Source organism: Drosophila busckii, chromosome 3R (genome assembly GCF_011750605.1).
Source record: "Drosophila busckii strain San Diego stock center, stock number 13000-0081.31 chromosome 3R, ASM1175060v1, whole genome shotgun sequence".
Lineage (NCBI taxonomy): Eukaryota > Metazoa > Arthropoda > Insecta > Diptera > Drosophilidae > Drosophila > Drosophila busckii.
Window position 1 is genome coordinate 23072287 of NC_046607.1, and position 15317 is coordinate 23087603.

General features: G+C 39.8%; 4 protein-coding genes across 6 annotated transcripts in view; 1 reads left to right on the forward strand and 3 right to left on the reverse strand.

Moving 5' to 3' along the window:
• Positions 1-1815, reverse strand: part of LOC108602914 (TLD domain-containing protein 2) — a 43986-nt gene extending 42171 nt beyond the window's left edge. For 2 of the 3 annotated variants that reach the window (XM_017991238.2, XM_017991236.2), the window contains exon 1: positions 1508-1800. In XM_017991238.2, the coding sequence (XP_017846727.1) occupies positions 1508-1800 (293 nt within the window). Of the gene's footprint in view, positions 1-1507 lie in introns of all 3 variants that reach the window. The other variant, XM_017991235.1, reaches the window with a different exon arrangement.
• Positions 1816-11630: 9815 nt separating this feature from the next.
• LOC108604623 (stromal cell-derived factor 2) lies at positions 11631-12643 on the reverse strand. The gene is made up of 2 exons (XM_017994171.2): positions 12407-12643; positions 11631-12314 (listed from the first exon to the last, which is right to left on the reverse strand). The coding sequence occupies exons 1-2, from the start codon at positions 12468-12470 to the stop codon at positions 11725-11727; spliced, it is 654 nt and encodes a 217-aa protein (XP_017849660.1). The 5' UTR covers positions 12471-12643; the 3' UTR covers positions 11631-11724.
• Positions 12644-12795: 152 nt separating this feature from the next.
• Positions 12796-14118, forward strand: LOC108604624 (uncharacterized protein CG1161). Its single transcript, XM_017994172.2, has 5 exons — positions 12796-12938; positions 13003-13169; positions 13234-13342; positions 13411-13539; positions 13837-14118. The coding sequence occupies exons 1-5, from the start codon at positions 12870-12872 to the stop codon at positions 13981-13983; spliced, it is 621 nt and encodes a 206-aa protein (XP_017849661.1). The 5' UTR covers positions 12796-12869; the 3' UTR covers positions 13984-14118.
• A 28-nt stretch (positions 14119-14146) lies between these two features.
• On the reverse strand, positions 14147-15221 carry LOC108604622 (proteasome subunit beta type-4). The gene is made up of 3 exons (XM_017994170.2): positions 15008-15221; positions 14448-14949; positions 14147-14381 (listed from the first exon to the last, which is right to left on the reverse strand). Exons 1-3 carry the CDS (start codon positions 15145-15147, stop codon positions 14229-14231), a joined length of 795 nt encoding a protein of 264 aa, XP_017849659.1. The 5' UTR covers positions 15148-15221; the 3' UTR covers positions 14147-14228.
• Between the last annotated feature and the right edge of the window lie 96 nt (positions 15222-15317).

Here is a 15317-nt window from a genome sequence, read left to right on the forward strand (position 1 = left end):
CAGCAGCATCAATGCGTGGGTGTCATTATAATGCTTTATTTTTATTGTTGAGTTGCTGAAATTTCAATTAGCGCGCGCTTGTGTGGGCGGCTGACTAATTGTATTTGAGTTAAAGTTTTTAAATATAAAGTTCAAGGCTAAAACAGCTTAAGCAGTGTTTGCTAAGCTAATATTTAGCAGCTTATATTAGACTAACTTGTCTGAGATTCACCAGCGAAATTTGCGCTGACTGCTGGGTCAATATTTATGCAGAAAGCAGCCACAAAAGTAAATGCATATCAAAAATATATATATTCATAATAAATTCCACAAGTAAAGTGCAGGCGTTGGCGACGCTCTCAAGTGTCTGTTGTCTGCGGCTGGAGCAGCTATACATATAAAAGTGGACAAACAAGTTGAAAGGCTGCAAGCAGCTTAGCAGTGAGGCAGGCAACAGCAGCAGCGCATTTGTGATCAAGGCCAACATAAAAGGGTTTCAAGGTTATAAATTAAACAAGCGCAGGCTTTAAGGAAGCAGCTGCAGCCTTTTAAGGAACAACAACAACAACTGCAGTTCGCATTAAAAACTCGTTTCAGTTGCTCACGTTCTCAACCAGTCGCATTTCTCAGCTCGAGGTCGCATTGCTTTCTGCACTCGCACATAATATAAAATGTCTATTTTAATCGCCTACAACAAGAATAAAGTGAAAGTCTTATGCGCGCACGCGATTTGTAGTAGAACCAGAAATATCACGCATACGACATGTTGCAAATAATTCAACATAACTTTTACTTCAGCGTCAACTAGCAAATTTGTCTATTGTCTTATTCTTGTTATGTGCTGCTAACAAAGTTGCGGCAAAAGTTTTAAGCTAAGTAAATTTTTCACGAGCAGAGTTTAAAGAAACTTTTGCTGCTTAAGTCTGCACCACTGTGCAAGCAAAGTGTGAATATATTATATAACAGCGGATTTCCTACCGCTTTAGCTTATATAAGAAGCAGGACGCGCTCAAAGCGCTGTCAGTTTTCATTGATTTATGAGCTTGGGATTCATTTTAATTGCACAATTGTTAAATGTTTTTGCGCCTGTCTGCGTTTGTGATTTTTACATATTTTGGGCATATAAATGTTGAATGTCATGTTTGTAAATTTATAGGGGCATATAGAATGGATAGAGGCCAAGTCTATGGTTGGTCCTATACACTTTTCACTTACCCTCATATAAGAGTTTGACTGGCAGCTACAGAAATCTTTTTAGTGGAAGAATCAAGTAGAGAAATTCTTTATATTTCATAGGTGCTGTGCATTGTTGTTAGGTGCGCAGAGCTGAACTCAAGTGGATTCTATTATTCTCAATTAGTAACGTGTTTCAAAACTTAACTACTTGGTGCTTTGAATTGGGTGAATTGAATTTGAGAACTACAAATTAAAATCAAAATTAAGCTACTTGTTGAAATGCTTTTAGTTTTGAACAAAAGTCGTATCGAAAAAGCTTAAAAGTTGAATATGCAAATATAGACGAACTTACTGCCAGGAGAAGCTGCCGGTGATGCCGTCTTTGAGTCGATCGCGCAGCGAGCGCTGTCGACTTGGTCCCGAGCCACTTAACGGCGGCAAAATTGGTGATTCACCATCCTCCAGCACTGTGGCAATGTTTGAGGCAGATGTGGATATGGGCGCGCCGGCATGCTCCATTATGGGCGGCTGTTGATGATAATGCTGGTGATGCTGATGTGGAGAGCCCGGCGCCCCCGCTGGCGAGTCTCTGTTGTTCAAATGTCGACGGAACGAGCCGTGACGTGGTGAATTTTCACGTGACATAGTTTTATGTATATTTTTGTTCGATCGTTATAGTTTTCAATTAATTTTGTACAGAAATTTTGTATAAAACAATTAGAAGCATAAGACAATTAGTTGCAGTTGCAGCCAATGTGAATGTTGGTTGATTAAAGTTTATAAATTATTTTTATTTAAGATTTTGTTAGAGATGAAGAAAACGAGCGATTTGAACTTGCTTTGATTTAAAGTTTTATTATACTTTTGGTTTTTTTTTTGCTTGCTAAGGTGGTGGAGTTTATTGATTAGTTGCACATAGAGCCAAAAACGTTGTGTAAATATATCTAAACGGTAGGCATATAACAAAAATTTAGTTGAGTGACAAAATTGCATTGAAAATAGAGTTAAGCATACGCGAAAATTAGATGAGCTGAAGCTGCTTACATTACGAGAGAGAGAGAGAGAGAAAGAGAGAGTTAAGTATAAGAGTTGGAGTATAAGAGTGCTAAATATGTGTGTTTGTGTGTGATGTATGTACATATCATAGATTAGTGTGTGATCAAAAGTAGTTTAAATATATAAAAAATTGTATACATGCTTCATTTTTAATTGTTGTTAAGCAGAGAGATAGAAAAGTAACTAGTATATTAACCAAAAATAAACGCACATGTTTTGGTTTTTTTAGCTGTTGTCGCACTACATCCAATGTCTTTTGCTTTTCCTAAGCACATCCAATTTCAATATAAAAATTAACATTTATATGTTTTGGTTTTTGGAAATAAAAGCATGTTGTATATTTACATTGGTCTAAGTCTATTAGATAGTTAGGGTGGCATAGCTTTAGTTGCAGCACATTTGAAGGCAGGATGGATTATTTATTGCATTTCGTTATGGGGACGGGGGGGAGTATTATGTTTATTAAAACAGCCAGTAAATAGACATTTATGTGAGTACTACAATTTGGTATTTATTAGCTTGGTTTATTAATTTCGTTGCTTTAACTATGGCTAGACGAGTAGTTTATCTTTACTATATACTATATATATCAACATCTATGTGTGTGTGTGTGTAAAGCTGTTGAACGAGCATTGTTCTCTAATTAGTTTTGCGTATGCATAATTTAATTAGCTATATGCATATGTTCTTTATATTTCATATTTGATATTTCGATATTGTGTGTGTATTTGTGTTTGCTTTGTTACGTTATTTTACTGAGTGTTTGGCATTCGTGTGTAGTATTCTATTTATTGTTTAGTATTATTATTATTATTGGTATGTACGAGTAGTTTAATTAGTAGTAGTAGTTGTAGCCAACGAACCTGCAATTAAACAAAAGTAATACAATTAGTAAGCGCATATGTTAATCTATCGAAACTATCGATAGTTTGCTCGCACTTAACAACACTAGGCAAACATTGCATCCGCGTTGTATGCAACACAAAATGCAAACTTGCCACAATGTTCATTGAAAGAAGAATCCACAATAATCAAATCAAGCAAACAATATGGCAATATTTACAATATAAAAAAATACTTTTGCTCGTTTCAGTTGCGCAGTTTGTTTGCCTCCATTGTGTTGATTGCAAAATGGCTGCGTGCAAAAATAAAATAAAAGGACAGCAGCTTGCCGAAATGCACTGATTGGCAAGCTAAGTGCGATTTTGATGGCTTGTCAGTTTGCAATTCAATGTCATATATATCGCACATACGCCGCGTTGCATAATAGTTGCTATATCTTCAATAAATTTAGCGGCATGCCCTGGCAATGTCAATGCCGTTTGTGCTGGTCACGCCTTTTACATTGTTGACAAAACCTTGGAAAAACGCTTGATGCCGTTCATGTGTTCGACACTAAGACCAATGTCAAGTTGCATTCCAAGTGCAAGCTCTCAAATATCCCCCCGCTTGCTAAATGAATTATTCATGTCGAACTTGACAGAGCGTGTTGACAAGACATTGCATTCCCGCCGCTGTGTGTGTGTGTGTTTGTTTGTCTGTGTATGCGCAAGCCCATTAGATCGGATTGTATGCAAACAGCAGAGTCTGGGGCACTTAGCACAACTGCGAGGCTTAGCTATGGCGAAGCTATTAAGTTGACGGCAGCTTTGAGTTAGCAAGGAATTTATGCAGCTGCTTAGTAAATTGAATTGAGTTCGAATTGAAAAGTAAATGCAAATGGCAGTGCAAGTTCAAAGTGCGCCTAAAGCTATGCAACACTTTATAGTAGTCATTTGATATGCAATAACTTTATAACATTTTATCAACTGAATAACAAATGCGTTTGCAATGTAATTAGCTAAAGCTGCTATGACAGCTAAGAAGACACGCAAGAGCTGTAGACGCATATGACCAAGCTCATTATTATTATGAGCAGCTATAGTTTGTGTCTTGCTGTCGAAAGTCCTTGCGCTGTTGCTATTGCTGCTTTTGTGCGCCATTTTGTTGCACACAATGTTGTTGCCTGCAACTATAAAATGAGCAGCAGTTGCAGTCAGTCAAGCAGAGACAGAGCGCGGGAGCGGGAGCGGGAGAGGAAGCGAGCAAAGGCAACTAGCGATGCGCATTTAATGCGCGCACTTGAAGCGTATTACTCTGGCACAGTGGTTAACATGTGATGAAAATGTTACAAAAATTTACATTAAATCGATGTGTGCAATATAAAAATAACAAAATCAAATGTTTATATTATTTAGTGTCAAGCACTGTGCATTGCAACTTGCGGCTGTATTGACATGTGTGTGCGTTCCAATGTGCTTACACACACGTGTGCAGTGCAGACAGTGAAAATAGTTTTTGAAGGCTATGCACTTAGGCGAGGTCAAATATATATATTTTATATACAAGCGAGCGGCGCTTACATAAAATGACTTTAAGCCTTTAAGTTGAAAGATTCGTCATGCATTTAAGGCTTGTGGCCACACCCAAAAACACCCACACACACACACATGCATAAACACACACTTATACTCATGTACAGTTTGCATAAACCGCGCACAGTTTCCGCTTCCGCTGGCTGCGCTCCCCTGACGTCGTCGCTGCCCTTTTTCATTCATAATTGCAGGATGCATTTATTTTGCTTCTCTCCAGCAGCATCCCTCTCACTCTCTGTGCCTCTCTTTGCGCACTTTGTGCCCTTTTTGTTTCTGTGCAAACATCAAGGATATCCTTGAGTTGGCACTGAAAAAATATTTACAGTGCGCGCCTCGCCACTCAGCGGACTGCACTTTTCGCCAGTTGCCTTAAAGCCGCTTTAAAACCCAAAAGGCATAAATATTCAACTCATGGCGAGTCTAATTGAGTTGCGCTTGCTTACTAGTGGGCGTGGCAATGCATTACCAAATTGGCGACATTAGCCTGCCTCAGTGTGCGTGTGTGTGTGTGTGTGGCCGTATGCAAATTACGCACGCATATTTTACATTTTAGCGTAATGCTGACAATGGCCGTGGGCCAACGGCATCCAGGGCGCATACGTAATGGAACTGACAGCGCAGAAAATCGGAAAATCAGTAAAATCTAACAAGCGACAAAGGCGCCCCCCCCCCCACTCTCTGCTGCTGTAAATGTAATTTATGCAGTCAATTCCACAATGCATGTGGCATTTGTTTCGCTTTAGTCGCTCTCCTAAGTGGCATGACTGTGTGTGTGTGGTAATAAAGCCAATTTACGCGCTTCACTAAGCCTTAAAGGACTTGCAGCTAACGCATAAAGCGAACGCTTGAAATTTAAAAGTTCAAATTAGTTACCCAAACTTATTGTGCAGCTAATTTCTAATCACAACACATTAAAACTGTCATTGCAATTAAATTCAATTTAAGCGTTTAGTTGGCTTCCAAATGTCGCACAGTGCGCGGCAATTGTTAACGTACCGACTACACTTTCGCTGACGTTCTAAAATATGAATGGGATTACAATGGCGTGCGCAACAATTTGTTGGTTATGGCTGGCATGACAAAATCAATTGGCAAGCGACGCAGCAACAACAACAACAAAAGCCACATAAATTGCAATTAAGAGCGACGAGCTTCAATCAGCATACGCGTTTTATGGGTTAATAATAAAATTAGGTTGCGTATGAATCATTTGCTTCATGTCCTTCGTTGTCGTTGGCTGCGTCATTTGTTAAAAATAAAATTAAGCTGTTGAGCAGGCAATGGCATTGACAGCATTTTACAAATGTTGACATAGACTTACAGTTCAAAGCTGCTCGTTGTATTTGTGCTTGGCATTTGCATTTGCATTTGTGGCTTTTGTCAATTATGCCATGCAGTGCAGCTCATCTATGCAAATACACACACACACACACACGCTCAAAAGAGATTAAGCGCTAACAAAGGGGCTAGTCTGTAATGCTTGCGCATATTACGTATACGCAGCGCATACAAACTCGAGCTAGTTACTTATGCATTGCAATCCCTCAAGGATTAACAACAAAGAAATGCATACATAAGCAGCAGCTACTCTAATCACAGCCAAGTGTAATCTGCTGGAATTAAGCATATGCTAAATTTTAAATGCTGAAACTAATATTTCTATAAACTACAATCAGCAATGGAGCAAATACTAAACAGCTCAGGCGTCAGCTTAAGCAGACACATCCACGCAGCCTGTCAAAATGGCCGAGTCAACAATTTATGAACGTTTTAATTAACATACACGCAGGAGCAGCAGCAGCAGCAGCGGCAGCAGCAGCGGCACTTAAAATAAATACCAGCGGGACATAAAATATAACGAAGGCAGTGGCTGGCAGCATAATGGCTTGGCATAAAGGATATCAGGTAGCAAGGACACGTGCGTAGCAATTAAAATGGAAAATTGCCAACACAAAATGGCGACAATTAAAGTTTGTGATCTTGGCCAAAAAGCAAAAATTGGCAACACCAAAAGCGCTGGTTAGTGCACTTAAATATTTGTATGGGCCGCAATTAATGGTCGAAGAAAAGTGAAAGTCCTGTGGCTTAGTTGTCTCGAAACTATTAAGCAATTTGATGGCATGCTGAAGTTATGCGCGATTGGCACGCAACACAAGTCACACACACACACACACACACACACACACGCACAGCAAGCCATAAAAGGACACACATATAGACACAACACCCACGCCAAATGCTTCCGATTTGAGCCAGCAGAAAGTACTTTTGCTTTTTTTCTCTACAGTCGACACACACACATACATAAAATGGACTCTCTCGCTCACTTGTCTGCGTGTGTGTGTGTGTGTGCGCTCTCAGTCGCTCGTGCTGCGCATTTATATGAAAAATGTAGCAGAAAAAAACAAAAGCCTTGTCAAGGACAAAGCACGCAGCGCTTGCTGGCAAAAACAGCTGAGCAGTCGCTCTCTCTCTCGCTCGCTCTCTGTATGCGCACGCTGTTAGCTGTGCGCTGGCGCTGTTAGCGCTCTGTTAGCGCGCTGTTAGGCTTGTAAACATGCGTCAAAAATTGATTATTGGCTTTCAACATAATGCAAACATTAACAAAAAACAAACTTGCGCATTATAATTGAATTGAGTTTCAACAAATAAGTTCGTTGACGCTGCCACGCAATGTCAACAAACTTTTTATTGGGCCGCCCATTTCCATTATTATTATCTCTTTCGTTTTATTTTCTGATTCTGTTGCTGCCTTTGACAGCCGCACAAACGACTTGGCATCCACTCAATATTTTCTGCAGAAACCGTCAGATACTCACACACACACATTCATTTAGCATAAACAGCATCCACGCCGACCTAAGCAAGCAAATCAAATCAAACAGCGCCTTGGGTTAGGGCCACATAATTTATGCAAACTTTTGTTTTATTTGCCTGCCTGGGCTACAAAAGTGCGGACTTGAAAGTACTTTTGAAACTTTTAGGCTGGCGTTACATTAAAATTTAAGCAGTTTCTCATATGAACATAAAGGACCACGCCCACTCAAAAATTCAGTAAGCATATGCAAACTAAATTTCAAACCAATATCAATTTTATATACTGAAACTTGGAATTGCAATTCATAATTTATAGTCAAAAGTCTTGAGCAATATTTTAATTGTGAGGTAGGTCCTTTCAATGGATTGTGGCTTAACACAGCAATGAGTAGTGAATGAAATTTGGTCGCAGGTCAAGCCACAGTGACTGCAATTGTATATGCTCCTATATTTGACTGCTTTTATTTATGGACTTAATGAAAAACTGTCTGAATTCTCTTTTGGAAGCAAGTAGAGCATATCTTGTCGTCTCGTCCATATTCCACTTACTCTGACTGATGATGGCTGACCAGCAAATGGCTAAGATACTTCAAGTTGAAATCCTGGCAATAGAAATAACAGGAGCAGCAGAAACAACAATAAGCGGGCAACAATGCTATGGCAGAGGCAAAAAGTAATAAACGGCATAACAAATGAAATGACGACAGCGCAGCCAGTAAAATGTCCTGGAAATGACGGCGACTTTGTCTTTGCTTGTGGGTGGGCCACACACACACAGAGATACACACACGCATACCAGCATGGCAACAAACAATACACAACAACAATGCAGATTCAACAAAGCGTACGGCAGGAAAACAGCAGGAAAAACAGGCCAGAAGGACATGCGTTTTGCTTGGTCAGGATATGCTGCTGGAGGCCAAAAGCAGCCCCAGAAGATGACAACAACAATGAAATTTGAAGCGCAAATAAAAATAAAAACCAGCTGCTTGTAATCTAAAATACAAAATACAAACTAACCAAAGGAGCCAAAGCTAAGCAAGCGGCACATGCCACAGCCACAGCCACAGCCACAACGTTGACAGGAAGTGGAATGCTTTGTGCGCCATCAAAGATAGTCCACAACATGGATATGCATAGATATATTTAATATGTACGTGCTATTCAATTTATGTTATGTTATGTTATGATCACAATATATGCTTGCATACTTCAAGGCGCTGCGAAAACAATGAAACTATTTCAAGGTTTTGCCTTTGAATTTTCAAAACACATTTTTATACTAAATTGATTTATGTATTCTTGGGGCTTAATGTTGATGGATGATAATGATTAAAACATTGTAGCGACTGCGAAATTTAATTTCATTTCCAACTTAATCCCAATCCCAAGCAGCCAAGTCCGGCCCTCTGCACAAATCAATCAAATGCTATATAGTAAGCGTACTATATAGAGTAAGCGAACTGAAGTACGAAGCACACAAAAGCTCACATGCCCGAAAAGCGAAAGCAAAAAAGCAGTCACGCTGTGGAAAGTGAAGTGAGTGCGGAGTGAAGCGTAGAATGAAATAAAAAGTACAAATAACGAGCAGCTGCGTGGGCGCGACGAGGTCTAAAAAGAAATTAACAAAATTGAGGCACAAAACAAAGCGCGAAGCGCAAAGCACAAAGTGTGTGCGGTTATTAAATTTCGCAAGCAATTGACTCAACCAAAAGGCCAAGAAAAAATACAAAACAAAAAACAAATGAGCATAGCTTAGGGGCGTGCCGGACGCAGTTTGGGGTCCAGCTGGATACAATTTAACGAGCCGATAATCAATAAATGTTGTGGAAAGCGGCGCTGGGAAATTCCTACACATGTTGCAGCTGCTGAGGAGTGAAATTAGGTGCAACTGTAGCTAAATTATTAAAACTTACATTGTTGAAACTGGCAAATGTGTGGGATATACAAAAGTTTTTGTTGTTTCGGCGTATACGCTGCGTATGCGTTATATTTAAGCTTTAATTTAATTGACACTACAAATGATTATTAGATTATAAATTGTTGTTTCTTAATTAAGCACAAGCATAAGTTACTTTAACTGTTAGTCACACACCTACACGCACAGTTGAATGTATTTACACATACACACGCACCGAGATTTATATAACACACAGCTGAGCCGCCGCCTGTACAAAATATAGGAATATACACGTGTGTTATTAAATAACAATTTTTCAAGCATACAACGCAGCCATTTTATCGGGAAGCTTTTGTGGCGCTTTATTTTTTATTTAGTTTTTTTTTCTTTGTTGTTTTAGAAGTTGAACTTGTTGTTTTTATTGAGCTTTGCTTTTGTAGGCTGCACGTATTTATTTTGGTTAAACTTGCACGCTCAACGGTTCACGACATACTGTGCCTGAGCTAACGGTATTTACATACGAGTCGCTGAGAGCCAAAATAAGAGAGCAGATGAGCAAGTCTGTTAAGCCGCTGTTAAGCAATAGAGTTCTTACTAAGCGTGCTTTAGCTTTATATAATAACTTAATGTTTTTGATAATTTTACAATAATCTCAAGTGCAATTACTTGTTATATACTTTGTTTATATACTTTGTATGTATGCGCCTTTACGCTTTTAGCAACGCTGTTAGCATTAACAGCGCACTGTAAACTTCAAAACAAAGTTTTGTTGTTGCTGTCCACACAAAACTTTCACTATCAGCGCTCGACGACACATGTACACATACATATGAACACATGTACATGCTCGACATACATGTGTATGCATAAAATTCTGTCCCTTTCGCTCGCTGCCAATAGAATTTGCTGGTGCTGCTGCTGCTGCTGCTGTTGTTGTTGCTCTGAACTTGTAAATTGTTGCAGCCCATGACGCGCACTCTCTCTGAGAGCGAGCGGCGGCGTGTCGTTTGCCATTGTGGCCCACTTTGGGGGCTTGTTTTCATTTTTCAATGTTAAGTGCGTAAAGTAAGAGCGAAAAGGATAGAGCAGACTGTATGGAAGGGAGCAGCATAGGGGCTGCTTAAATTCCCTAGACCACATACGCCCACGCAAATGGATGACGACGAACAGCCGTTGAGTCAAATACACAGCACACAGACAATCAGCGCAACGCAATTATTTATTAATTATTCCTTTAGATTTTGTGCAGTCTGTAGTGTGTCATTCGCCACTGGCAATTCATTTACTGACAGTTGTTTTCTCATATTAGAGCCAGTTAAGTACAAATAGCCCTTAAAGCCGGCAGCTACTAATTTAAAAATATAATAAACAACAGTACATGAAATTCAAAACCTTCAAGATAGCGACTTAGCTCATCAGTCTGATCTAGAATATACATATGTTTATATATTATACATTTTGCCTGTTACGCACAAATCTTATACAATTAATTACGACACTTTTGTACATTTCTATGTACAACGACTAAAAACACCATGTCAAGGTTACGCTTTTATTCATCAATCATGCACACCTGAACATTTGAGGAAAAATGCCGCCCCGCTGGGCGGATGGAGTCTTTAGAAAGTTTTGTGGCATTCAAAACATGGCAAGACATGTCCTTAGTTCAGTTCTGTGACCAGCCAGTCAGTCAGTCATTTTGAAGGTTTGTGGCTTCTCGTTGATAAAACTGAATCGATAATGCCAATCGAGGTGCGAGATGTTTTGGCACCCATGTTATTTGTGTGAAAAGTAAAAATACAGCAATAAAAACTCACACGCACACACACACACACATACGCAATGATGGCCGCTTGGACGAGAGCCTGTCTTGGCTTGTGCGCCGCTTGTCAATTAGAATACAAAAGGATATGTAAAGAATTTGGACATTTGGACTAATTAACAGCTGGACAACAAGCGATTGAATGCAAAGATTAAGAAAATATCAAAAACAAAGCGAAAATTTAGACAAACATGACAAAGATTAATTGTCAATTGTACAGAATTATGTACATGCTTATATCTGTATCTATGCATGTATGGTACTTACATAGTTATGATATGATTAATCAATTAATTTTGTGCACACACACACATTTTCAAAACAAACAATTGAATAAATTAGTTTTGCCACTACAACGGAAAAAAGCGCGCACAACCGGCAACCACAAGCGCGAACTATTACTGAAGCCGCTAGTGTTGCGAAACGTCAAGATACATGACAACTCTTATACTTATACTTATATTTTTTTATTGACAGACGCTCGTATCAGTTGGTTTGAAATAAATTCAGCTAAATTATAAGTTAATGCATTAAAAGTAGAAGAATGACGTGTTCTATGACTACAGCTCAGTGTGGGCGTATTCTTCATGCGTGGTATCCTTTTCCTTTGGCACTATGTACAGTCCCTCGGAAGTGGTCCAACGCGTGCCGTGCTGTGGACTATTCAGGCCGACAATTTCCATTTGGCCTGAAATGGGTCGACCGTATGAACGGCCGGACATACCCAGATACAGGCCTGTGTCCACATGACGAAAACGCACATGGGCGTCACGCATCCAGTTTTCGTTGGAGCAAATAACGTCCCAGTTGTCACCGGTGTCCCCAACACCGTCAGCACCGTAGGCAGATACTTCCTGCTCACCGGACAGCGGAGATGAAAAGTGATGAGAATGCAGGTTCTTTTTGGTTGTTAAATGCTCGAAGCGTATGGTAGCTCCACAAGCAATAGGCTCTCCACGGTCACACATCTTGTTATTCTGTGCCTTGACCGTCCAATGACTGTTTACATCCTCCTTTTGCTCCACGCCCGTCACCGACTGCTGGCCAGAGCCAGATCCATATTTTACATCATGCGAGTGCAGCCGGTAATTGTAATCAGAGTTAAGTAATTTCAGAATAGAGCCGCAAGTCACAAAGTTTGTTTTTCCAGCTGAATGGTTACGATATTAGGTACAATTAATATTTTAATATCACACGTGTACTTTGCAAATTGTAATTGCAAATTAATATGTAAGTACGTACCATTGTTGCCCGGCAAACTGCTGATCAGCGCAAGTGCTGTTAAGAAAAGTGATTGTAGCAGCATTTTGTTCTTGTTCCTAGGCTAATAAATTATTATTTGAACTATTGTTTATAATACATTAACTGTAAATGAAGCCGTAAGCGGCGAATCAAGACGAAACACGACAACAAAAATAAAAACAGTGTTGTGAAACGCAAAAGCGCTGCTAGTAATCCATATGTTCTTCTGGCTCATTTAAGACTATTTGGCTAATGACCAGATTTTGATTTATGTAAATAATTATTTTTTCTAATATTTATGCCGTAAAAAATAAATACATACTTAGTTTTGTGTATGGCAACAACCCTACTTTTTGTTTGCTCAAGAGTTGGCAGCACTGATAGATTCCATTGACAAGTTGACAGCGCTATTTGTTTTTAGGTGAAAATTAATTGCAGAACAATTTCCTTAAAACAGAAATTAATGGCAAACAGGCGATTGTTCATATACGCTGCATTATTGGCGATATGTTATTTACTTGGCGTGACATGGGTGAGTTTCATTACCACACTGCTCTTGAACTGTTTGTAATTTGCTTTTGTTTGATTGGACAAAGGCTGATGCTGAGACAGGAATAAACAGTACGAAAGTCAGCAATGTTACTCAAATCAGTGCATCGCCAGCTCCAGCAGCCAAGCCTGCAGCAGCTGCAGTTACACCCGCACCCACAATTACAGCACCAAAAGTGACGAGTAGCAAAAATACAAGCAGCACGCCAGAATGGTTTGTAAACAGTTGTCAGCAATAACAATAGCACCGACTTACATACATATACATTTGTTAATAGTGCCTGCGCTGGAGCATTGCTGCCGCAAGTGGGGACCAATGGCAAAGAGCTTCCCATATGTGCTGAGTGTAAATGCTCCCATGTAGCACGTAATACGACGCTTATTAAGGTGCGTTTGCTTAGTTATACACTGTTGTAACAAAAGTTCAATATCGGTTGTTGTTTTGCTTGTTGCAGGTCGTTGTCATAATTGTGATTTGGATAATATCCATTTTAGTGATATATATGCTGTTCCTTATGCTGTTGGATCCGCTGTTGAACAAACGCGTCAAGGCGAGCAACTACCAGGAGCACACAAATGAAGATGTACATAACAGACATTCTAAATATGCAGGCATTAAATATAGTCCACTAGCTGAAGTCGACCATGCTGATGAAGATGAGGATGATCATGATGATTATCCTTTGGCACAGCTGGTCGACAATAAAGAAGCACACAACGTTTGATGCACAGCAGCCAAACGATTTTTTATATTGCAATACATTTTTGTTTTATTTTCTAACACACACTCATTCAAACATTGCATGCCTAATCTCTTTTGTTTATCCATTGAATGTCTGTTCGTCCTTTTTACTAATTTTGAACTTTCCTTTTGCCGTCAGGACGAGCCAACACCAATGCCGGCGAGCACCAACAATCAAGAGCTGAACGCTCGTGCCAATGTGCTTAATCGTGGAATGGATAAATGGAAACGACAGGTGCGCGAACAGCGACGTCACATCTATGACCGGCACACGATGCTAAACTGAAGTCGGAAGCAGTCTTTGGCGACTTAAGACATACATATATATTTCCAAACCAATGTCAAATGTAATTATTTTAGTTATTAGCTTGTCTCATGTATTGGATCAAATTTACGTTAGCCACAATTTATAAATTAAATCAAAATATCATAAACAAATTCAAGCAGAATTATTTCATTTACCAAAAAAGAACCTCAGGTTTTATTAATGCATATAAGTCCTAAATTACATTTTATAAAGAAAAGCGGCAGCTAATAACCTCTAACGGTCTCGGCAAAAGTCCAGTTCTCTTCGACTTTGAAAGGTCCCTTTACGTTGCAGCCACCGGACGTACAGATGCCCACAGTATATTGGGGTATGCTGCGTGTATCACGATAGTACAACACCTTCATACACTCTCGGATCTGTAAATAACAAAAAACCAGATTGTTTATGTACATAAACATAGATATATCATTGAGCTAGCTTACCAAGTTAGTAGCTTCCTCAAAAGTGAACTCGCGATCCTTGGGCTTGCGTTCGCGTACCAACGGCAAGGCCAGGTGACGGGCAAAGCCAGTGGCCACCACATAATCATCATATGCGCGTCCACGCAAATCGACATTGCCCAAAAAGGGCGTGCCATTCTCCTCAACACCACCGACAACTACATCAATATACAGTGGATTCATGCGAGAGCGACGATTGTAGAGCACTCGTGTCATCCAGCTAGCAAGCGCCTTTGGCTTCATGATTACACCATCATCACAGCACTGATCTTCAATCATCTTCTGATCGATGCTGCGCTTGATTGACTGTATGTCAGCAAAATCACCGCCACCACCCAGCAATATTTTGTCATTGATCTTGAAAACGCGATCAATGTTCTGGTAGCGCGCTAGAGAACCATAGGAAACTAGCGTATCAGCGGCCACCAAAACTCCGCCATCAAAGCGTATGCCCAGCACTGAGGAGCCCGTAGTAATAGCTGCACTAAAATTGTACAAAAGCTTTAGACTTGGGAGACCAGCAAGCAATTGCAAAAACTTACGTGCTGTGCTTGGTACCAAATGGACCGGCGGTTGTTAGCTCTCGCGGCAGCTGCGTCTCCGTGTTGCCAGCCATAAAGTTATAGAATTGGCCTGGAGCTGGTCCATTTTGCCACATAGGTGGTGCGAAGCAATTGTTCATGATTTTTTTTTAACTAATTTGGAGCGTTTTAAACAAATGAAATGGCAGTCGGTGAGAATGACAGGCACAAAATTATAGAGTTGTCGTTGTTTCTCAAAATATGCAAAAACAGCAAAGCGTATAAAAATACCAAAATGAAAGGGTCACACTTTACATTACCTTACAGCGGT